This window comes from Squalius cephalus (genome assembly GCF_949319135.1).
Source record: "Squalius cephalus genome assembly, chromosome: 1".
NCBI lineage: Eukaryota > Metazoa > Chordata > Actinopteri > Cypriniformes > Leuciscidae > Squalius > Squalius cephalus.
In genome coordinates, this window is record NC_137122.1 from 35,734,424 (window position 1) to 35,760,647 (window position 26,224).

At 36.3% G+C, this 26,224-nt stretch overlaps 1 protein-coding gene across 5 annotated transcripts in view; it reads right to left on the reverse strand.

Annotated features, from left to right (window-relative positions):
* The window catches only part of LOC307161293 (syntaxin-binding protein 4), a 42,008-nt gene that overhangs the window by 12,895 nt on the left and 2,889 nt on the right, over window positions 1–26,224 (reverse strand). For 2 of the 5 annotated variants that reach the window (XM_079875916.1, XM_079875919.1), the window contains exons 2-11: window positions 16,711–16,784; window positions 12,758–12,853; window positions 7,965–8,034; window positions 7,674–7,748; window positions 5,038–5,117; window positions 3,922–4,045; window positions 3,623–3,764; window positions 1,056–1,162; window positions 792–933; window positions 571–643 (exon numbers count right to left, since the gene is read on the reverse strand). In XM_079875916.1, the coding sequence (XP_079732042.1) occupies window positions 571–643; window positions 792–933; window positions 1,056–1,162; window positions 3,623–3,764; window positions 3,922–4,045; window positions 5,038–5,117; window positions 7,674–7,748; window positions 7,965–8,034; window positions 12,758–12,853; window positions 16,711–16,784 (983 nt within the window). Of the gene's footprint in view, window positions 1–570; window positions 644–791; window positions 934–1,055; window positions 1,163–3,622; window positions 3,765–3,921; window positions 4,046–5,037; window positions 5,118–7,673; window positions 7,749–7,964; window positions 8,035–10,313; window positions 10,416–12,757; window positions 12,854–16,710; window positions 16,785–18,485; window positions 18,505–18,736; window positions 18,918–26,224 lie in introns of those variants that run through there. The other 3 variants (XM_079875917.1, XM_079875918.1, XM_079875920.1) reach the window with 3 other exon arrangements.

The following is a 26,224-nucleotide window of genomic DNA, read 5'->3' on the forward strand; positions in this document are numbered from 1 at the left end:
TTGATTGTGTAATTTCAACACCTCACATACATGCCCGACCCCCGGAGCACAGAGAGATTACTTTGCAACTAGCCGTTGATTAAAATCCAAACACTGCTACTGACTAATCCCCAATCTTTCTCTCTCAAAATAAATAATTGCTTTGCAATAAATCCTGTTTCTCTGTGCACTGGTTCATTTTGGATGCTACTTTCACTGAGACACAAGGTGCAATCTGCAAGGTACAGAAACTAAGAGAGCAACTACTTCCAGTATTCATTCAATTCAATACATCTTTGTTGAATAAAGATGATTTCTTAAAAATCTTAATGAACCCAAACTTTTTAACAGATATTTAGATATTTATATTTATATATTAGATATTTTAATAAATTTGTTTGCTGTAAAACACTAACATAATATGATATAAATGTTATGAAATTAGAGTACTCCTTTCAAAATGGAAATACTAGCCTTATGAATAACAAAATCTGCACTGTTCATGTGGGTGATGAGAAAGGGTGGAAACTAGCTGTAAAGCTCATTAATATAGAGTTAAGGGTGTTATGAGCCAACCTTTGAGACATGTACCTGAAACCTGTATGTCTGGAGGGCAGATTTCTGGGGAGGATGAAAGGACTGGAACTGTTTCCTCTTGTCGCATCTATGAGAAGAAAGTTATGAAGCATTGCATGCTTAGTAAAAAAAACCATAACAAGGAAATTGCCTGTGAACAATGTACACAACAAGATATTGGTGTCATACTAATTATACAGAGACATGACATGATTTGTAAACTATTAAACACTCACCTCAGGAGATCGGACATGAACCTTTAACCGGCTGGGGTTGTATCCATTTCCAACCCCCCTCTGAACCCCATTATGCAACAACGGGCTGTTGGAAAAAGGTCCTTTTCCTGGAATGAAGGCAATATCCACCACTTGTTCCTGACTTCAAAGGTAAAGAACAGGGACAAAAGAAATAAATTCTATAAAAGAAATAAGTACAATGATACTGATTAATTATTAAATATTGTTCAAAAGACGTAAAGCTACATGAACCAGAGCGAATACCTGAATTTCACTTTATTGAGCACACTTTTGGCCTCCTCATACGTGACTCCTATCAACGACTCCTTGTTAACGGCGATAAGCTGATCTCCAGGTCTGAGCCGTCCATCCTATAAGGCCAAAGGAATGAAGATCCTTACTAAATGTTGCTGATCAGTCACAATTCTTGGCAGACGTTCAGTTTGAGAAAGCTGCACCAACAGCATCAGCAGGAACATAACCTACTGCACTACTCATCACCAGGTGGAGACCTCTCTCATGTCTTTACAGAGGACACCACTACAGCAACTCCATCCCCCCAGAGACACAAAAGTCACTAAAACTACACAACTGTGCCAAAAGTCTCATATTCGAGTGAATCCAATCCGCTTCCAAACCATTTCCACAGCTTGATGGTTTAGGGATGCACTATATCCACCTTATTTTGCAACACAGAAGTAAGCTATGTTCTGTGAATGTGTGAGAGTTCTGATTCATTTGCCACTATAGGTAAATAAATACAACAACTGCAGTTAACAGTGGAACAATTTGCACTACAAACCAGTGTGTTTATAATTATGACAATCCATTAAAATACATTTGTTTGCAATTGTTTGTTTGTAAAACCATGTTTGAAATATCAAGTAGCATAACAAGCTGTTTTGTACAGCTAAAATAACTGAAAGTCTTGCACATTCAAGTTAAAAATGTCTCCTACGTTAAAACTAAGGTGGATATCAGAGTCGTATCAATATCGGCAAATAATTGTTACTTTTTTTAAGTCCTACTGGTTAGTTAAATCAAATGATTACTCCCTGTATGCTTTTTTTGTAGAAAAAAAAAAAGGTACCCATCCCAATCTTTTGAACATTTGTGTATTTTTACTGGAGGACACAACAAGAATATTGAGTAAGATTAAATACCAATTCAGTTATTTATTGCAGCATTCCTCTCCTAAGTTCTAACTATGAGCAACAATAAAAATGAGGCTAGCGTTTGGAGACACCAATATATGCAAGAAAACACTAAAACTAAGGGCTAGACAAAGTGATTCTCAAAAAAAAAAAAAAAAAGACAAATTCCAATGGCTGGCTACCAAACCAAAAACATGGTAACAATATTTCAGATTGGAAGCTCTGAGTTATGATCATTGATTCTGGCTAAATTGATCTGACCTTATTTAATAGATGTTACAGATGGCCAACAATCTGACGCTGAAAATCTCTAAGGGATATTGAATATCTGAGTTTCAGCACAATAGTCCTGTAGGTGAATAGTACAGCTCCCCTCCCCGTTGTGGAGTTTTATATTCCACAGGGAGGGCGATGCCCTAGACGGGGTGCACCTGACCTCTGGAGTCTGCTGCGACAGCACTGTCCATGTCCAGAACAGCCCAGCGGAGTCTAAACCTATTCTGTCTTTCAGGAAAAGCACTTACTGGGGAAAACAATGTAAAGCAGGGGATAAATTGCTTAGATCATTTCCAGGAGATACCTACTTAATACCTACTACCTACTTACTTTAAGAGGAAACCTTTGCACTGGCTCAGGCTATAACGTAGTAGTCTGACATTCTAGGATGTTATCCTCACTTAAATCCTGACCCCCTCAGTGATAAAGATGGCTAAATGTGTTGAAGCTTATTGGTAAGGTGTAAAAAGCTGAGTTATCCTTGCATTGGGGGCAAGATTCCCAGAGGTTTATAATCTGTTTCTTTCTCCAGCTCAGACAAAACACTTCCACGAATTGTGTGACAAATCCCGCTCAACAAACTTTAAACAATTAGTCAATACATCATCAATCCTTTTTCCAAACCGTGTACTTGTCTTACTCTGATTCACTATGGTAGGCCTATTTTAAGTGTTTATATTTTAGACCTAGCAGGATGGTTTTCAAGGGAAATTGCACACAAAGGAGAGTCTGCAGGCAAATGATGACATAATATGACAATATATGATGACATAATATGCTTCAGTAAATGAATGCAATATAAATGACCGTACTTTCATTTAATACACGTGTATGTAATACACTCATGTGCATTTATAACTATTAAGTCATTAATAATTGAATTAATATATACTGTCATTTTTGAAAGTGCTACACTGAGTGATAAATGTCTGTTGCATTGTTTATTATGAAAATAAACATTTGGTTATATTAGATTTGGTTATATTTAATCTTTTTTTTTTAAGTAATCATGAGATTTGCACTCCACACCTGGGACAGGTAAACTCAGTCAAAATGTAGGAGCCTCAACTCATTTTCACCACCATTCTTGTATACAAACTTCTTTAATACTGGACTGACATGCAATGACTGGTGGTTAAATTTCCCTCTCCACATCCTGTGAAGTGATATATCGATGTTCCCTTATTCCTTATGCCGAAGCGAACTTCACTTACAGTCAAATGGAACCCACCTTATGTTTTCTATTAACTGAAAGTCATCTGTCCGGGAATCAGACCCCTCAAAATCTGCAGTGCAAATAAATTACTGATCCTTGATCAATGATTTCTGCGTGAAAACACTAACACTTTATGCATAAATACACTCAGGCACACAGTTTGTTAAAGGGAGCCAATCTCTCACCCGATGACAGTCTCCTCCAGACAGCACTTCCTGGATGAAAACTGCAGGGCCATCAGTTCTGTTGGAGCCACCTCCAATGGTAATACCCAGACTGCAGGAGCGAGCGATTGATATCAGCTGAATCACCCCTTCACCTGGGTGACTGAAACCAAACACACACACACACACACACACACACACACACACACACACACATACTCAAAATGACTAGTGAAGTACAGCGTGGTACTGAATCAAAATAAACTGTTAAACAACTCAGTATGTAAACTTTACTAGACTAAATCATTTGTTATCAGTACCTTAGGGAGCGTAGCATGGGTCCTGTGTTGTTGTAATTGCTCTGAGATCCAGCAGGACTAAGCAATAGAGGACTCTGAGATCTGGACGAAGACCCCGATGATATGCTGTCCAAGTATCTGCCTGCTGTGGCACAAAAAGTGAGATTTGGTTATTATTACAAAATACCTGATCAAACTTGACATAACACTACGTAGTTAGTAATTATGCAAGCTTATATGATAACCACCAGAGGGCAGTGACACAATCCATAAAGTTATCCATTTCAAAAACACTGGCTTGTTTAATCCACAATTTTAATAAAAGTTAATATTGGAACTCTTGGAAGGCTGTTTGTCTGAGCTAACTGTTGTATAATGTAGCAAAAACTGAAAAAATTAACAAACGGAAAATTCTCTTCAAAGATGTATATAATTCTTTGAGTGAATACAAAGTTTTTTGAGTTTGCAAGTTTTGCCAATCTCGGAAACTTCATTCGTCAAAAACAAACACAAAACGTCCAGACGAAGCCATCTGAACATAACTCCTGTAAATCTCTCATTTGCACTTTTAAATTAAAGACTCAAATGAAACTCTTTGCTGTGCTTAAAGCAAGTTACATCATTAGAATATTCTACACAGAGGGGAGAGCAGGGATAAGACTGAGCACACGCTCCGTTCTCAAGAACTTTTCCTGTGAAGCGTCTTTCCTCCGGCAGAAACAGATGTTCAAAATTGCATAATGGACAAATGCGCTGTCTTAAGCCATTTTCAAGGGCTGATTTGTTTCTCCCCCAAACATTATAATTATAATTGACTTGAGCCCCTCAAAAAAAGAGATTGTTTTTTTGAAAACACAGTTTGTTTGTCTCCTGTTTTTCATTTATATTTGAGAAAGAGTATGAATGTAGAAGTTAAAATGGTTAGGGATGATGATGTGAATTTCTTTCTCTGTTCCTCCCGTTTGTTAGCCAGTTGTGAGGATCATATTGCATGAATCAGCATTTCATAACCTTTGTCATGTCAGGAAGTAGTGTGGTTATGAAAGAGAGATATTCTAAACACGAGCACAAAAATGAATGAGTAAAAAAAGATTTATATTATGTGCATTTCATGTAAACTTGAGAGAATATACATACTTTGCTGAATAGGAGAATTCCTGGTAGATCCTGTGCTTCCGTTCGAGCCATATTTTTCAAGGAGCTCTGCAAATTCTCGACTACACAAAGACAAAAGAAGAAATAACAATAATGCAACCGTCCAAGAAAAAAAATGTAAACCTTCAAAAAGATAATAATTAAAAATATGTAGACACCTAAATAACATAACAGTCCTTACTTCAGTAACAGCTTGCACTATTCCGAAATAATAACATGTCAGTTAATTAGTTTAGGACGGAATGTAATTATGTTCACATGTTATCTACACAATCCAAATATGCTCTAAGCAGATACAGGTGCTCTCTAGAGGGCTGAATTCAGTGATTAAAATTATTCCACATCATTACTAGAAGGAAAAAGCATGACCAATGTTATAAATCTACTCTAAACGTTTCATTCTGCTGCAAGTAGTCTGATTGACTGCCAATGCCAATATAGGGCTCGACAAGGCCAGTAATTAAAAATTGTACTTTCCCTGTCAAAATTTTCATTGGTCCAACCACAAAAAAAAATAAAAAAATAATAATAATTACATTTTACTTTTAGAAATGTATTATTATATGTCCCAGAAAAATATTTTCTTTAGAAAATAGATAGATATATAGATAGATCCTTGTTCTGTTACTGAAAGATAAAGCAATGTAAATGGATTTTGGCCTATTGAGTAAAAATAAACATGCTGAGTTCTCTTTAGTTCCCAGGCCATTTTTCCACCAGACACCTCTTGAAAGTCAGATATAGGTCAACAGAAACGTCCTGGAACTGAACTCAAACCTTATTCAGTTATGGACATGTGTTCATTACGCACTGGTGCACAGGCTCAGCCACTGGCCTCTTTACCTACATGCAGGTGTCCCTGAGTGATCCCAGATATTTGCTTGTTTTAACCACAATACAAAGACTATGTGGGTTCAGAAGACTATATAAACACAGCCAAGCCTTCAATAACTAGACCCATAATTCTTTGCATTCCTCCATATCAGAGCCGAATCATATTTACTCTAAGCCTAAAATATCTAGGTGTACTCAAAGTGACAGCTTTCGAAGTGAGTGATTCAATGCAAAAAGAGCTTTTTCCTCTTTTTCCTCCGTCCTCAGGACAGGTTATCAGTGCGGATTAAAGGGAAGCAGGTCACACAAGGTTGTGATGCATATGGTAAGGAGCTGACTCTAAAAGGCATGAACGCTGTCTCAATAAACCATTGTGTGTACATGCACATTCTAAACCATCTTCCTCATAAATACACACAAACAAAAAGCCCAGAAATGCTGCGCTCAGTCTTTCGGTCCCTGAAGACTTCCAGGTTGTTGATATGCGAGTGAAGGCAGCGGAGGTCTTTGCATGGAGGCAGAGGCGTAATCCCCTCAATGCGCATTGGTTAAGGGCAGAACGCAGATTAAAGCATGGAGACGCAAGGACTCATCTCATCATGGCTTAAAATGTGAGTCTGTTCCCATTCTCCCTCGCACTCGCTCCCTCCATATCTCCATGCATGGAATGGCTTTTTCCTTCATTCATACAATCCCTGGGCTGCCAGTCCAGAGACATGGGACTGAATCTCCTACCAGTCCAGAGACATGGGACTGAATCTCCTGCCAGTCTGTCTATGTGTAAAGTTCAAAAGTACACTGCGGTCATTCCACTGACTCTCACAGACTCATATTTATTTTGAGATTTGCTAAAGATTACATTCAACAATGTAACATTTATTAGTGTTTGCACTAATCTGTTCAAAAGTTTTTTAAATATCTGTTCAAAAGTTTGGGGTCAGTAAGTTTTTTTAAAAGAAATGTATACTTCTATTCATGAAACATGCATTAAATTGATCAAAAGTGACAGTAAAGCCATTTGTAATGTTACAAAAGATTTCTATTTCAAATAAATTAAAAACATTAGAGCATTAAAAGTGCTCATGACTGAAAAATGATTGCTCGTTACTAAAAGGCAATAGACCTAATTTAACTGAAGTTTTAAAAAGTGAAAAGTCACTACTAGCATTGCCATACGCAGTGATACTGATTTTCCATTGATAGTTTTTTCTAGTGAGCGAAATGAACAGTATATGGGAGCCATGCGGGCCAGAAACTCGTCTTTGAATAGCTCGCCAAGAGACTCACAGGCACTGCCAAAACTCAGTCAGATCTAGTTTATGAACAAAATTATTCATCTTTCATTGAATTATTTAACGTGTCTTCTAAGGGGTGGACATTCAAATGAAATGTACTCAGGTCAGACAACCATAGATCAATATCAGTGGATGAGTGTGTTTAAGTGATGGCAAGTGTTTAGGTTGATTAAATGTCACCAAGTGGCAGGTTGGCAATGAAATTGACTATCAGCATTAGAGATGGAAAGAAAAACAAAAAAACATTCCTTTTTTTCAATTATTTTTTACATATACACTTCTGTGGGGTCTAAATGTTTTTTTAAGAAGTCTCTTATGCTCACCAAGGCTGCCTTTATTTGATATACAGTAAAAACAGTAATATTATGAAATATTATTACAATTTAAAATAACTTTTCTATTTTATAATATATTTTAAAATGTAATTTATTCCAAAGCTGAATTTTCACTGAATTGTCACATGTTATAATGGATGGATCAGGGGCTTACCTGGCTTCCTCATCTCTGGCAATGAGAAGGCGCATGTGATTGGTTGAGGATGCTGATCTAAGAATGTCCACCGCTCTACAATCAAAGAACAATATCAGGCATCAAGTGTTTTAAAGTGGCTAAAAATTAAAATTTTTGCAGTTTGCAGTTTCAGAGGTAAAAGTGAACACAAGCTTAATAAACAGTCCTTGAGGTATTTTAAGACTTAATTTATTTTGTTATCACAGAAAGTACATACATGGAGAATAGAAGAACAAATTAATTAAAAAAATAAGAGAGTGTCGTATGTACCGTTCACTTGTCACGCCAATCAAGCTGTCACCATTCACCTCCAATATTTGGTCTCCAGGCTGCAGGCTTCCTATTGAAACATTTACAAAATAAAAACTATTAAAGGTGCCTTGTGTAATGTCCCCCAAAAAATCAATTCATACTCCACATTCCATACCAGATGGGAGCAGTATACCTCCAGAAAGTGAGTTGGTCTACTCTAGAGTAACAACCGAGAAACGGCATAGTCTCTATGCTCCGCCCCTACCTTCACAACGACCCTAGAGCCATAGCCGAAGCCGAGACAACTCCTAATAGAGGACGTTTTGACTCCAGAGGAACGTTGGTTGATGTCAAGTGATTTTGAAATATGACATCTTCAAGCTACTCCCCTTCACCTTTACCAGTGAATATGTTCATATTCATTTTGTTCATATTACATTTTTATTGTTAGTTTGAATTACATTAATTTGACAGACAGCATTCGCTGATGTTGACCAAGCTGGCGCCAACGTAACTTACCAGAGCTGCCAACTCTCACGCATTCACCGTGAGACACACGCAATTGACACTTTTCACACTCTCTCACGCCACACATCAATTTTCTCACGCACAGAAAAATCGCGAAGCAAAGAGGACACGGAGACCGACAGACTAGACAGAGCAGGTTACTTATGATATAAAAAAATCTCAGCTCTCAGATTCTGTCAATTTTATTACGCAATTCAAACAATAAATACCGTTTTGGCGCTTGTAAATGTTACACGACAGATCCCTAGCGCACATGAACCGACCATCTCTACTAGCTAATAGTAAAAAAACACGAACACTGTTGAAAGATACAGTAGGCTACAACTTACCAAAATGTATTCCTCATACATAATATCGACCAATCAGTGTTTTTTATCAGCGTGAAGAGGTCAATAACATAGCTGGAGAACAATTATGTCAGATTTATCTCAGGAAAGCCATTTAATAAACATAATATAGGTCACGTAGTTGGCAAGAAAAAAAGAGCTATAGAGAGTATTGTGCTATATATGTGTACTATATTACAATACTAAATATTTATTATATTTTTACTTATATCATGGGCTTCAGCCATTCTTCCGCTCTCTTCCCTGAACTGAAATGTAGTAGTGGGCTGTACTTTCCACACGATTGACATCAGGTTCAAGTACGCCCACAAGCCGTGCGAGTTATTCGTGTATTGCAGTTTGGCTGGTGGTTACGTTGCCCGCATACCGCCTCCCATGGCCGAAACTGGTATTATGACACCTGTCGGGCTGTGGCTAGTAATTTAGCATGCTAATTCAGGTTGAGATCTCTGCAGCACTATAACTTGTCATTTTTTTAATGACGTCATCGCCCTTATTTCTTCTCATTCTTTTCATTTTTTGGATATTTTTACCTCAATTCTTACACATGGCACCTTTAAGACCCATAAAATGACTTGACAAACATATTACTATTACATACTACATTATAATATTCTTAATCTTTTTCCATTTCTATCATCAAAAGGTTTGGGGTCAGTACTTTTTTTTCCTTCTAAAGAAATGTAAACTTTCAATGTATGTATATTCAGCATAGATTCATTAAATTGATCAAAAGTGACAGTAAAGACATCTATAATATTCCATAAGATTTCAAATAAATGTTGTTCTTTTGAACTTTCTAGTCATCAAAGTATCCTGAATAAAATGTAGCAGTTTCAACAAAAATATCAGCACAACTGTTTTCAACATTGATAATAATAATACATGATTCTTGAGCATCAAATCATTATACTAGAATGATTTCTGAAGGATCATGTGACACTGAAGACTGGAGTAATGTTGCTGAAAATTCAGTTTTACCGTCACAGGAATGAATTACATTTTAAAATACATTCAAATAGAAAACAGTTATTTTAAATTGCAATAATATTTGTTTTTACTGTATTTTCTTACCGACCCCAAACTTTTGAAAGATAATATATGTACTCATTAAATCTGTGGTCCACTATGAAAGATTCAAAAGTACAGGCAATTAAGAACTAAAACCATAAGCAGCTAATGTTGATCACCTAAATAAATGAAATATATACTTTTGTTTTGTCACACTAGGGTACTTGTAAATTTACCATGACTTTAATGTTGTTGACTCTGTTAGCTGTGACCATAAACTCAAATTTTGTCAAAACGATAGTGTTTCACAGCTTTATACAACATAAAAAGTGTAAACAGCCCAGAAAAAGTTCAAACTGCATTTTGGTTTAAGAGATGGCCATCATTCAAGTGTTAACACTTTTTATTTTCATAATTTAGCTAATTCTCGTGTGTTTTAGCAAATTGTGGCTGCAGAAGAGACAGCATACGGCCCTCAAACCTTTTCATTTCCGTAGGACATATTAAGAACATCTCTCTCAGATGTAGGTCAGGGTTATGTCTTCTATCTTCACTTCAGTGATATCTTGTCAGAGCAAATCAAATCCGGAATGGAACAAGCTGCAAAGTCTCAAAGGGGTCACCTATGTCTTACTTTGTGTCAGAGCACTTTAGCCAAATACCACTTTTCGGGTATCCGATTTTACAGTCACCCTGGATTATCGTCAGTACTGTGAAAATCTGTCTAGATTCCCTCAGAATATCTGTCTCCCAGTTAAATACCAGCATGTTTATAATGTCTTTCCACTAAACCAAAGAGAGCAGCCAGAAAGCTAGCTAAGTTCTCTGAATGGCGAGCTAACAGCAATCGTGTGAGACGGCTAAAAACAAGCAAAGACCCCGCAGAGCGCATGCGCCCATATAAGCTCCCACACCCCGTGCTCTGTAGCAGCAGAATGGGAGACAGACTCTAATTCCAGTCCGTCAGGGGCATTAACTCTAAGCACAGGGATGACGCTAAACTCCCCTTCACACGTGAGAGACTTAAGCAGAGGTATACGCAGTGAGACAGACAATCTGTTTCATAGAAATGTAAACAGCTGCACTGACACGGTTTCCTTTCTAAATTTATGCCTTAACTTTTGAATTTCTGTTTCACATTCAAATTCTGATTTTGGTTTAAATGTAAAGCTAATCTCCAATTACAGTAAATGATTTGATTCATGATAACAAGATTGATTCACTTTGTTCATTAGCAAAAGCTGTTGACTACAATGTGGATCAAAGCAATTTAATCAAGCTCGCTGGTCAGAGCAGATTTCAACCTCCCATTGTTGACTAGCCTGAGCCTCACCACCTAGGTTTTGCTGGTAACAATGTGATTATGCTAGTCTAAAAGCTAAACCAGCATGGAAAATTCATGTCTTTCTGAGCTGTTTCTTTTTCAGGTTTTGAGAGACTATAAATTACATTGTTTAAAACCTTTAGGAGACCACCTGGATAAATGTATAAAGCTCCCCTATTATGCTACTTTAAAGGTTACTAATTCTGTAGGTCTCCTACAATAGGTTTATATGCATCCAAGGTCAAAAAACACTTGCATTGCTCATTACCTCTTTTCTCACAGTGTCTAAAATAGCTCGATGAAGTAGTGATGTCCGGTTTGTGAACGAATCGTTCTTTTGAACCGGTTCTTTTTAGTGAACCGGTCGAACCAGTACACTAAATCGGACTGAATCGTTCAAAACAGTTTGTGTGTCAGCGCTGATCCACAAGTTACTACAGTTACTCACTTTTGGACATGCCTGACACAGTCCCTCCGACTCGAAATAAACAATATCCCGGAGTATATGTTACTGCAGTAACTCCAACAGTTCCCTGAACTGAGACATGTTGTGCTGAGAGAAGTGATGAGCACGAGCAGCTGATACTGAGCATGCGTGCACTACTGAACGTACAGGTACAGCGGTTCTCGGATCACCAGTACAGAACCGAGAACTGTTTCTTTCGGACACGTTCGACACTAAGAACCGATGAGCTGATGAGCTGAGTATGCGTGGGGACGAAATGCATGTTTCTTAATTGTTGAACATTAATAAATGTAACAAAATAAAACATGTTGAAAACATGTTTATCACATAATTACTGTCTTATCTCTGTATTATTGGAAACACAATGAATGATTGTAAAACGAAACATTTATTATTATTATACTAAAACATTATTTTCAGGAACAGCTAATTTAATTTCTAAGTTGATATAAATCTTTGACGTAAACTCTTGCCAAGGTTTTAAGGGTGCTTAGTAAATGTTTATAATGTGTTAATCAATATATAACGTATTAAACATACTGGAGACATGCATCGACTTGTTAGTTTTGTCGACTGTATAGTAAGGTTTCAGCAGTTCTCAGCTCAGCACATACAGGCCTACTGCAACAGAGTTTCTCGAGTCAAGGCAAGAACTGGTTGCTGCAGCGGTTCTCGAATCACCAGTACAGAATCGAGAACTGTTTCTTTCGGACACGTTCGATACGGAGAACCCATGAGCTGGAGATACTGAGCATGCGTGATAGCACCGTCTCTGAACCAAACTTTCTTTCGGCCACCTGGACTTAAATGAGGGGCCGAATTCGGCGAAATCTACGTTTATTTAATAACAAATAAAATAAAATTGATGAAGACCAGTTTATTCACTTTATGTCTTTAAAACATATGAAACGTTTTCTCATCGCCTGTAGGGTTCATTTGCAAAACGTAAATGTAAGAAACTTATCCAAGATGATTATGACGATGATTACTATTATTTAACTGAAGTTATGATTACAAATGCCTTTATTTGAATGTATTTTTTTTATCCGCTGGGATGATAGAATTGACGTCATTACGTGAGGATGCAAAAAAAAGACCTTTCAATCTGTGATAAACTATCTTTGAGAAAACTTACCATCACTGGAAGCAAGGCCACCAGGTAAGATCCTCTTGACATAAACGCCATATTCCTCTCCTGTTTGTTCTTTCACACCACCGATCACTTTGATTCCTTTAGAAGAGACAAAGCACCACTCAAAGTAAGACGTTGTAAAATATTATTCTTACATTTATATTGCTGTTGATATTGTATTTATCAATCAAATTATTGAAACAAAACCCAGAAATCATACCACAGTCCCCGACAACAGGATGTTATGGCCATTCTGATTGCATTGCCAGTACTCACTGACAATGATGACAGGTGATTGTGAAATGAAAGATCTAAACATTCACTAATGTTATTCTGACAAAACAGACTATGATTCCTTCTTTCTCTATCCAAACAAGAGCAGATAAATCATGTTTACCATGAACATTAGACAGCTTTATCTGATGCAGGCTGAAAGAGCTTTAGCTCTAAAGTTTTATTTGTGTTCTGAGAGATTCCAAAAGCCATTTTAATAGTTATAAAGCTTACTTAACTTTGACTTTTTTATGGGAACTGATTATAGACAACTGCTTGATTATAAGACCAATTCTTGTGCACTGTGTGATATAACAGACAAAGCTTCAATATTCTGTCTACTGGGTTATGATCTGAACAAAATATTTCAGAGAAATGTTCAAAATTGTATGTACTTTGTGTTGTGTGTATTGTGTAAATTGTAACATACAATATTGTCCAAAAGTTTGGGGTTTGTAAGAGTTTTTAAAATGAATACTTCTATTCAGAAAGAATGCGTTAAATTAATCAAAACTGACAGTAAAGGCATTTATTATGATACAAAAGATTTATATTTCAAATAAATACAGTTGTTTTGAACTTTCTTTAGTCAAATAATGCAGCCTTAGTGAGCATAAGAGACTTATTTTAAGAAAGGTATAGTACGGTAGTGTACTTTCGGTTGTTTTTCACTTTGGTAATCCAAATAAATGCATGATGACTAAATAGTGCAGCCCAGCTGCTGTAGTGTGTTCCCATTTGTGTCTGATTTCAAGTCAGATAAATGAGGCTTTAAACAGCTTATGTTCAAACCAGTCTCCCTAAAATTAGGATTTACAACTGACTCTGGTCAGTATTTACTTCTAAGCATTACATACACAGAAACTTCAACTTTCAGAGTTTCAGGTAAATGCTGTGAGGCTTGAATCCCCCTGCAGGGAGTTTTTCTTTTGCTATTTGAGCAAATGGGAACACAAAAATTATATTTAAAGTTTTCTCTCATTCACTGCTACAGAAGTTTACCCAACTATGACTCCTTCCGCTTCTGAGAAACCTGGAAGTGTGAAAAGGATCAATATGGTGGAATAAGTCCATATTGATAAATAAAATAGTCATTCGCTGATTGGTAAAGTCATCGCTCTGGTTTGCTATGGAAACGAGCGCTTAGCACTGAATCCATTAAACACACAGGAATTCTGTTTTACTCCATTGAGGTTGAACATAATGAGGTTAAAAGTATTTTAAAATTATTATTTTTCAAAGAAGCATTAGATCACATTTCATGTTGACTGTAAAAAAAACTCAGGGTTTATCTTAAAAACAACATATTGAATATAGTCATTGTCTAAATGCCAACATGAAAGGATGGCAGATCCCTTATTTGAGAGACCAACAGCAAATTGGACAGTGTTGTCAGGCCATTAATTGTTGATACAACAGGAATGAGCTTTGACGCCAACAAAGCATGAAAGCCTTTAATGAGATGAGCATCTTTCACAGCCAACCTAATCTCATGAGTATTCGAAAGTATTTTACGTAAAGTGTGGTTTTACCACACGTACAGTTATTTACATTTCCATAGACACTGAAATGTACAATATTGACATCCTGCCAGCACTAAAACGTTCATTTGCAGGCAGTTCAGAAGCAGAATACACTTCCTTTGATGGACAGTACAGATTCTTTAGATTCGCTTTGGTCGCGCGGTTTAGTCACACTCATGGAATAATAAATATCCTCTTTTTGCTTCAGGCTTATCTGTTATTAATAGAAAGACAATGTATTGGCACTAATTGAGTTTTGAGCTGATATTGCATATTAATGGATTCACTTTAAGATGAATCTTTAATGAGAAGAACTGCAACCCGGTTACACAAGCTAAACTTAAACTCAAAATTGTTCATATACTCAGTAAATGCAAAGTAAGGGCTGTGTCCAGAAAAAAAACACAGTGTCACACTTTTAAGTCTGTACTTGATAGAATTGCAAAAATGCGTTGTAAAATATTTGATTTAGTGGTGACGTTTTTATTCAGAGCATCCCTCCTGAGTCTGTATTCATGAAAATGTCTCCTAAAACAGAATCGTCTAGTAACACAATGGATTGTTGACTGTGCAAGTTGGGATGTAAGAAGGACAGGTTTAAGGAGCTTAGAGCTGCCTTCAAATAATGTTTTTGATCTATTGTGAAGAGGGAGATCAGGCTGCGGTATAAATATAATGAAGACAGCGCAAGACTTAAAAAGACTGGAAAACAACCGTACCCTAAACCTATGCCAACGGTTTGCTTCGAGACTTCGCCATACGTTTTAAAAGACAAAGGTTCTGAAAGGTTTTCTTTTGCAGTAATGCCATAATAGAACCATTTTTGGTTCTTCAAAGAACATTAAAACATCTTAAAATATCATTCTTAATATGAAGAATATTTTAATAATCTAAAGAGCCTTTTTCCACTATAAAGCATCTTTTGTGCAATGGAACGGTTTAATGGATGTTAAAAGTTCTACATGGAACCACAGATGCTAATAAAGAAGAGTCTACAGCCCCTTTCGCACATACAGTCTTTACTAGTAGATTACCATTAAGAGATCACGTTCAGGAACTCACATGCCCCGAAATCGCGAGATATCGAGGAAAACATTCCACTGTAGGTAAAATTAATTAGATATTACATATAATTTGGTAGTAAACCAAAGTGTTGCACATTCTATTGGTGCAAAGATGAGCATGTGTATTTTGTGCAACATTTGCAACTGCTTTGTATCACTTATTTAGAAGCACCACCATTACTAAATTGACATAAGGACTACTGAACAGATATTTAGACGTTTATTTTAAGATGCAAAGTATTGAAATCAAGATATTTACTCTGTAAAATACCAATTTTACAACACTATAAGTGTGTCCCATTGGGTAATCAAAAGTTCTACACACACTTGCGGTCTTCATGCCCACTTGGGACAAATATAGGAAATAAGTCATGTACGTAGACAAGTGGTAAAGTGTGGGTATTTGGACAGGCCCATAAAGTTCTGTCAGAGCGGTTTATGGTAAATTCTGCTGCTTTTAACTGTTTTTCTATGTAAACATGCACTAGACGAACATCTGAACATTGCTCTGCGTCTTGTGCTCGAGACCATGCCTTCTTTTCCATTCATCAGTGCTTACTTACTATGGTAACTATTATGTGTCTCGTGTTTTTAAGAGCCAAACCACGTTCTGTGAACTGATCCCTTTACAACTGTCACTCAGAAAAAAAGGGAAAACAAAGTAACTAAAATAAATCTAAGGCACTTCTCCTCATCCAGGAGGATGAAGAAAACAGCTCAGCGTTTAAAGGTCATTTCCGATGATTGACATCACAGAGTTTACTTGTATTCTGGTACTGATGTGTAAATGGTATCTTACCGGGGAAAAAGTTGGAATGACGTTGACAGCACATTTGTGTATTTACCGAAAAAGTAATTCTGGTAATTTTACGGTAATTTACCAGGATTGCTGTGAGAAAGGGTCTTGAATAAATTTGAGTAATCCTTCAGTCTCAATCCACACCATTCTAAGAGTATTTATAATAAAATGCCTTCTGAGGTGGTCTGCACAGACTGAAGACAGTGTTTTAAATTATATCAAGATATGATAGGATATTTAGTAAATTATACAAACACACAAATGTTAAAAGAGAGGAACATCTTGTGAGGCACTTACCTAATCCATTCTCACAGTCTGTAAACTCCATAGAATGCACTGCTCGATCTACTCCATATGGACCCATAAGTGTCCTGTGCAGCACAGAGAAAAAAAGTGGAAACATGGAAGAAAAAAAAACCTTAGTAACATAGTGAGACCTGTTCGATTCAGATACATAATCAAGGTCTTTTTTTAAGAATCAAACTTCTCTCTGAATTCAGTTACATTTGAAGCAGGTAACATTCAGTTCATATCTGAATATTGTAAACAAAATGTCACTGTACGTGCTGTGCTTGTGGACTGTTATTAGCATCAAGACCAGTTATTTCCAGTGGGGAATCAGTATTAATTATTTAGCATGAATGTCCTGCTTTGGACAGGCTCCTAAAAATTTACTCTTTCAAATGAACTCAGAAACTGTGTATGATTCTGATTTTTGAGAACATAACAGTGATTAAGTTTTTGAGTCACATAACAGGGATTAAATTTTACTTACATACTTAAATCATTACGTAAATTGATGTTATTAATTAAAGGAACTCAACCTTGTTGGCAATGGAAACACTGTTACTATGCAATTGAAAGAACAAAATATTGTCTTTTTGTAGGAAATACAGTATCAGGACACTGACAGGGCCTTATGTTGTTTACCAGCACTACACCAGAAAGATTACAAGCATCCATTCCAGTATTTCCTGCAGGCTCGATGCACTGTCCTTGAAACTGTACTTTAGATTGTCAGAACCTAAGACTTCATCTGAGGCTCAAATTCAAGCTAACCATAAACAAAGAGTGTCCGCTGTCCCCAACACAGCGCCCTCTAAAACAGCCTCTTAAAATGATAGGGGGTCTGTGGAAATTAAAAAAGATATAAATTGTACTTTTTAGGGTTGTTAAAGTTAACTTGTGATTTTAATAAAATGGCTATTGCAATCATTTAAATATATTAAATAAATATGCTTAATGCAATAATATATCACATACTTTTTTTTAATATTATTTCTAATTCAAAGAATTCAGAAATCCTGAAACTAATTATTTACTTTATTCTAATAATAATTCTTGTTTGTTGACAGTAAGAAAACAAAAACAAAAAATATGCGCATATAGCATTTATATATCAAGAATCGTTACCATAAATGGTAATAATAATAATAATAAAAAAAAAAACCTGTCACAGTCACCCTAATACCTTGAGTAAATATTCATAATATTTTAATGATTTCTTTTAGTTTTAGTGTAGGCTAATGATTATGAAAATATAAAAGCCAATCATTTAATTTAGCAAACTTCATGCCTAACATCATGCCTAATAGTATAATGCTGCCTTCAGGTGCTATCGGAAATTTGCTTCTTCTGAGGCACGACTTTGCCAAGTCGTGATTGTGAGCTCATCCTCTTCAAATTTTGACTTGAGGGCGTTCATATCTATTTTTTTTTTACTAGTAAACTAGTACAATCATTTTGATAGCATGTGAAGGCAGCATAAGCATCAATAAGTTTGATACCAACCTCTGATCAATAGGCAGCTAAAAGCACATAAAGGAAGTTTTATGAATTCCATGAGGCATGTATGCATGGATTTAGTGAGTACGCACAAACACATTATAATCTCCGGGTGATTAGAGCACATTATTAGTACATCCTTTAAAGTGTTTTGAATTCTTCAAAATATAGCGGGCAAATAAATTCAAAGATGCCCTTTTCACACTGTAACTACGGTCGGTGCAAATGTGTAGGTTAGCATATAAAAAGAATGGTGAAGAAACCGTCGTTTAACGCATTTTACTCACGTTTTTCATTCTCTCACCAGTTATATTAGTAAGTACGAAACAAGCACGCTTTATAAGTGACACACCTGAGCACAGCACAGGTAAAACAAAGTACCAAAAAGTCACCGAAACCTTCAGTAGAGGACAAAAGTGGCAGCGCGCTTGTGTCGACGCTTCTCTCGAAAACACGCGAGCGCTTATCACTCACTGGAACTAATGAGCTGAAAAAAACGAGCCCAACAACCACAAAATGACAAAGCAAACGTTTTTACCTGCTAATCATGACTGCTCCCTTGTACATAACCGAAAATGTTGGCATTTTGAAGCGGTTTTTGCGCATCCAGCAACGCGTAGCGTATGCCCATTCCTCTCGTGATCAGCGCCTCGCGGAGGTCCGACACAGCGCGAGCCACATGATTCACTGCTACATGCAGCTCTAATACAGATGATCCTAAACATCACCAACTTTGCCCACAGATTAAATCTTATGCAACAGGAATGGGGGCTCGTGTTTTTTATATAGACATTTTAGAGGTAGAGATTTTCTTTTTGGCCATTGTTTAACAATGACTGAACAGGTGGTTCCCAAACAAATATCCACATTTATGAAAGGACTTTAAAGGTTTAACGTGATATATGCTGCAAAGTCTTACTGACATTAAGCTATTTCAATCCATGGGGTCTTTCAAGGACACCGGGCTGAAGTCTATTATAGAAATATATTTCTATTATGTATTATAAAAATATCTTTTTTTTTTTGCATCAAATTAGACCTGATTTGGGAATTGAAACTGATAAGATACTTTAATCTATTGATATCTATCCAGAGTCTCCAGACAAAACACAGGGTGAAGTCCATAGTCTAGTGAAGAAGTAGATAAATGTTATATTATTACTACAATAAACTGTATATATAAAAAATAAAAATAAATACTTCTAAAATGTGCTGCATGCATCCTCTTAGGTGGCAACATCTAAAAATATATCATTAAATCAACCTTACTACATTTGGTTACACCAAGAAACGTCATTGGTAAGAGTCAGGTCAGACAGAAATAGCTCCTTAATGACATATTTTCAGTTTTACAGTATCCTACTGAAGGATGGTTGTGGTTTCTTAACCTCTGATGGTGTGGAATCACACTGCCATTAGTTATTTTATGAGTCATGAAAAAAATGAAAAAATAGGAAATGCTGATGTTTTGGGAGGGTGGGGGGGGGGGGGGGGCAACATTTGTGCAAAAGCAGAAAACTCTAAATCCTTGTCCACTCAGAAAGACATATTTAATCTCTCAACCGTTTCCATTTTTAGCCAGCGTTATTGTCTATGGTCATCCCATGCGAAGCAAGAGTGCTTTTCTCTCACGCAGCAATCAGATTTATACACGGATACCAGAGGTAAAATTACACAATGGGTGGATTACACTGTCCAAATTTACTCAGCTTTTTGTATTCTTACAATACGTGTAACATTTTCAATGTTAAGTAAGTGGGTTGAAAAAAACATTCCTTGAAAAGACTAACTGCATGCATAATGTAATGAAGAGACAACCTGTTAAAAGAGATCATTGTCATTTAGTGCTCAACAAACAGTGTTGCTTGCGCCCTAGTTAGAGTCAGAGTGACACTTTGCTTTAAATGCATTGTCACTGTGTGACAACTCCTCGCTGTCATTTACCTCGACACATGTCCGACATGAGCTACAGTCCAAAACAAGGTACACAGGGTTGTTCAAAAAGCTTCTTAGGAGTGTTTGCTTTAGATTTTCTGTTGTTTGAGTCATACCTGTAACAATACAGAATCTTGGATATGTTATCATGCGAAGAGGAAATATGTGCATTTATTGTTATTGTCTTAGTTAATAATGTAAATAATGTATCTGCTGCTGTCCACAGTCTGTCAAGTACCATATGACAATCAGTGTGACCAGACTAAGGTTTCTTGTGCCAAACTCTTCTTGAGTTTGAGTTCTTCTTGTCTTCTTGTGCTGTAATGATGTAATTTGTGGACTAGCTTTTACACACACAGCCATGATAAGATATATTTTCAAAATGATCACACCAAAATACACTGACTTACAGAACTCTCTCATGAGGTTAATATGTCAAGTGTGATTTGCACATTCACATATCAAGTCATGACTGGGCAGAGTGCTTTATAGTGCACAATAATCTGCTAGGACAACCTGTCAATCAACCGTCTACAGCAAAGGCCTTCGACCCTGCTCTTGGGGAACCACTGTCCTGCAGAGTTTAGCTCCATCCCTAATCAAACACACCTGAACCAGCTAATCAAGCTTGAAAATCACAGGCAAGTCTGCTGAATCAGGTTGGAAATAATCTCTGCAGGACAGGCATCTGCGTACAGGGCCAATTCATGGTCCCACGAGATCCCTGGGTCCCGACCCTCAACCGCCCCTCTTCACAGACACCTTATCCAATGTTAAACTACAAGAGAGTGATTTGGCTAAAAAAAACTGAAGAAATGTATGTTTTTGTAGACTATAAAATAAATAAAAAGATAGTAGCCTACACAAATCTTAAGCATTTTTGTGTGCATACAGGTGTGCAATCTGTTTGATTGGTTGTACGGTTGGGTTCCTTTGCATTGATTGAGATACAGCATTGAAAGTAAAACATTTTTAAAAGGGTATAGTTCACCCAAAAATGGTTTCTTCAAAAATCATTTACACACCCTAATGTCATTCCAAAACCGTATGACTTTCTTTCTTCTGTGGGACATAAAAGAAGATATTTTGAGAATTGTCTCAGAGTTTTTTGGTTTTTTTGTCCATGTCAATGGGCACCAAACATTCTTCAAAATATCTTCTTTTGTGCACCACAATGGTTTGGAATGACATGAGGGGGAGTAAATGATGACATAAAATTCATTTTTGAGTGAATTATCCCTATTCACGAGTTCACACTTACATATAATCGAATAGGGCAGGGGGTTCCAGTCCTCACGCCTCCCCACATTTTGTATGTCTCTCTTATTTGACACGCTTAGTTGAGGAGTGGGCTCCATTCAACCGTAAGTGTGCTGCGAAGTGGACTTAAAAGGGTATTTCACCATCTTAAGATTCCAATCCGAAGTGAGATGCGACAGTTACAATCATTTAGGGTTAAATAAGATAAAAATACATATTTAATATAACCAATTTATCTAACTATAGCAACACACATATCAATTAGTTTAGGGCTTTTGAATTTGACAGATTAGATTAAGTAAAAAAGAAAAAAGAAAAAATCTGTCATCATTTACTCACCCTCAAGTTTTTGTATCAAACATCTATGAATTTCTTTCTTCTGCTGAACACAAAAGAAGATATTTTGAATGTCAGTAACCAGACATTTGACGTCATCCAATGACTTTCATAGCATTTTTGTCCATACTATGGAAGTCAATGGGACCCATCAACTGTTTGCTGGTTACCCAAATTCTTTCAAATTATCTTCTTTTGTGTTCAACAGAAGAAAGAAACTCATACAGGTTTGGAACAACTAAATGATGACAGAATTTTCTTTTTTGGGTGAACAATCCCTTTAATATTTATATGGATGTATTATATACATTATTACACCAACATCCAATGAGACAGGCATGATCTTCAATTGCAGTAATTGCAACAGAACACGTCTTTCAAGAAACGGGCTCTACAGTCAGGTGCTGTAACTCAACAAATGTCTCCATTGTCTTTCGAGATAGAAGGATGCCAATATTAAATGAAAGTATGGTAATTTATAGCCTTATATATTTATGTACATAAATGTAATATTGGAATCAAACCTCCTTTAGTATGCGTGACTTGAGTTTCGTCTGTTTGATAACGTTGCAGGGTGTTCTGAATGAACACATTTTGTTAAGGGAAGTGAACTTTAACAGATATCCTGTGCTCAGGGAGTAGGGAGCAGTGAACACTGCGTAGGGACTAGGGACCCTGTCAAACTTCATGAGTGTTCAAAATCATGACTAGTGTATTACTGATGTATTTGTATACTATGTATTATTACCATGAGTCTGTGACGACTGAAATAGTACAGTTTTCATCTCATTTGCTCTAAAAAGGCAAAATGTGCCTACATTTATAAAGCCTGATACTAAAAGGCTATAAATATCCTTTCAGAGCAGCCACTGTGATACAGGAGACAGCTGTTCTTTATTCAAGAATCTGCTATTCCCGAGAATAGCAGAACAGTAAAGCTCAGGCAGAATGGCAGATATTTAGCACTGGAAGGCTTAGCAAAGGCTTGAGACAATTTGAGATGAGCTATTGAAATGTCACCGAGAACAGCCTGAAAAATCCTACATTTTAAAAACTGAAATCATCTTTTATTCATCAGACAAAACTATTTATGAATATATAACTCACTTATGCTGTGTCTGCAGTGTCTTTCATATAATATTCTACCAGCACTAAAAACACCCTCCAACCACCTCTGATATACACTGCCTGTCAGGCACTGGCAGATTATATAGCGCAACATGCTCTAACATATTTGACAACACAACAAAACGAGTGAGTAAAAGAGTATGTTGCAGTTGCAGTACTTACATTGTGCTGTAGTTTTTTTCAAGCTTTGGATGAAGGTGACTATTAAATTAATGTTGTGAATTTCACTAAATCTTGCTCCGAAGTATCATTTATCTCACCACTCAAGAATCTCAGAAAGCCAACAGCCCTTCACCCCTCTTAAATCACTGAAGCTGTAAATCCTATGAATGATGATTCATGACAGATTGCCTGTCCATGTGATTTCTCATGATGCAGAGACTTAATTCATATGGGCTGTTTCTACATTTATTGGCATAGAATATATAGATTATATATATATATATATATATATATATATAGATTATAATTAGGCATATCTGAAATGGATGTCCTCCAAGGGAAAATATTGTTTTCTGTCTTCAATCTGTTCATTCTGATCACAAGTTGTAAGAATTGTAAACAAATACACTGGCATTATCCACCATGCAATACATGCATATATATTGGTGGAGCAAACAAGTGCCATGAAAATCATATACTTATTTTAGGCACAATGATGGTTGTGGTTAAAAATGTGGTTAAAATATTTGATAAATAATATGTTGTGTGGATAAATGTTTAAGGTAAAATAATGCAATTGTATTTTAATTCCAATGATCCTGCAGTTAAAAGTATGAATATTCTACATAGTTAATATTATCCCAAGTAATATGAAAACTGCATGGATAATAATTTGAATGATATATGATATCTGTCATCTTTGCTTGTTGGCTTATAGTGATTGACTGATGAAATCACACAGTCCTAAAATCCTGAGCTGTGGCGTGAAAGACATCAGACAGGACAAATATAAATGCATTTCACACTTTCAAGAGTCCTCAAAAACAAAATACATACAGTACATAATATAAAACACATTACTTACTAAATAAATACATTTGGATTTCTTGGATTTCTAAATAAATTCTTGGATTTGTTCATAGTTTTGTTAAAAACGTGTTTGTCTTCATTTTAGGATTTAGTTTTCAATAAATTTTAAAGCTACACTGTATATTTTTTTAAGTTGATTCTTAGCAAAAAACACTTTGTTCTTTCAAAATGATATGTGCTCATTAATGTGTAATTACTTCCACCAACTAATCAAGTATTCTCGTAAGCGTAGAATCTGCCATTCAGTATACATACGAGCGAGTCGCTCGAATGGCGGCAGCCATGTTGCGCTTCCATCTTGAAAATACATTAGCCAAAGAGGGACATACCTGGAAATTCAAGCTTCGCCTTTTCGCGCTTTTACACTCAGTGGCACCGTGACGAATGCGAGGGGGAGATTACTCGCGACTGCCGGCAGATTTGAAATAATACGGCCATCGTAGGAGTTAAAACGCCCTCGGAATGGGAGGGGCTAGAAAGTAATATTCAGTTGGTAGTCATAAACAATTTCACCGCTAGATGGGAGAAAATCCTACACAGTGTAGCTTTAAAATTTCACTTTTTGTAGTTGGATAAATCTTTGTAATTTTTTTAATATTTGTTCGAGCAATGTTTGTTCAAACAATGTTTGAATAACAAATCTATATTATAAAAGAGCATTTACACTCAAAGGACATCGAAAAAGCACATCATGTCAGCCCCTCAAAAGAAAAAATGTATTCATGTCTTTGTATGCAAATACATTTATGCACAATACACATACAAATACTATCCCTTCTCCTTCCAGCAGCCATGGCAACTACCCATTGCATCAGAAGTTTAATCACCAAATCTGCACAGTGGGTTGTTATCAGATTATCGGATAATCCAGTCCACATTGAGAAATCACAACAGCGAACCGTTTTTGGCCAGTCCCGCTTCTTGTTTTTCATCTAGGAAAAGCTCAGTAAACGTGCCACCCATTGCAGTAATGAAGAATGGGAAATGAGAGTGGCAGCTTTACTCAGGAGCCAAGTTTCCATGCTGGACCACCGAGTGTGGTGAAATGGGTTAATCTGAAACAGTCTGACAGGCCAGTCTGACCTGTTTACTAACAGCTGCATTCTGGGCCCATGACTGCCCTCCATAGGTAACAAACAGAAGCGCATCCCAGGAAATGTCACAACATATCATTATCCACTTTTAATCATGCTTGATGCTGTCAGCATAAAAACAACACTGAATGGGATGAACAATCATGAAGGGATTGTTGAAATTGTTTTTCTCATGTTACGGAAGGACAGAGATTATTGTTTAATGAGACGGCTTTGGACCAACAAGTCTATTAATGGTCTAATTTTTGATCAAATCAGAGAAGAGAAAAATTCACATATTCACAGAATATTGTAAACCGACAAAATCTACAAAAAGGAACTCCCGCACACTATCAGTACTCGCAAATGAGTATCAAAATTGTATTAGCAACGTTTCGGTCTCACGACCTTCATCAGGCATATACAAACATTCAAACTCAATCCCATTTAAAATAATCACATGACCAATCAATGTAAAGATCCATTTGTAACCAATTAGCCTCAATGACTGAATACATAATTAACACCACATCATCATGACCCAAACGTTGCTAATAAAATTTTGATACTCATTTGCAAGTACTGATAGTGTGCGGGAGTTCCTTGTTTTATGTAGATTTTTTGACCTACTTATATGGTCTTTTTTTCCCAGGCACCTATCACCTGCAGGTGATAATATGACATAATATGACAGATAAACTTTTAATGACAATAAGGTGTATTGTCAATATTACGTATAGGTGCACCATAATGTATACGTTTATGTTCTTTTTCTGGTAAGTACAAAAGCTGACTCTTTGCAGGTCAACTAATGTAAAAACATGCCTGTTTTTTTATGAATCTATAACAGTGTTGCAAATAGCGTAGAAATCAATAAACCACAACAAAGCTGATGCAACAGACCGGTTAACAAGACCTCATTATTAGGCAGGACTCTGACAAACAAGATAACAAAACAGCAAAGTCGGCAAAATTATGATGTTGATACAACCATTGATAATGGTTATTAGCGAAAAACATGCAAAAACTAAATCAATAAAAAACAACCATGCAGATAAAGATTTGCTATAGGATGTGTTGTCAAAGTATAAAATCAAGGCTTTAAAATAATGTTTTAAAAATATATATATGTCTTAGGTGTTAGCTGTCTGTGTCTGTTGTATAATCAAAGTTTGCATCCAACACAAATGATTCTACTCATTAATTGCACATATTTCATTTGATTACACTGCATTTAAACATCGCACTGAACTCTTAATGAC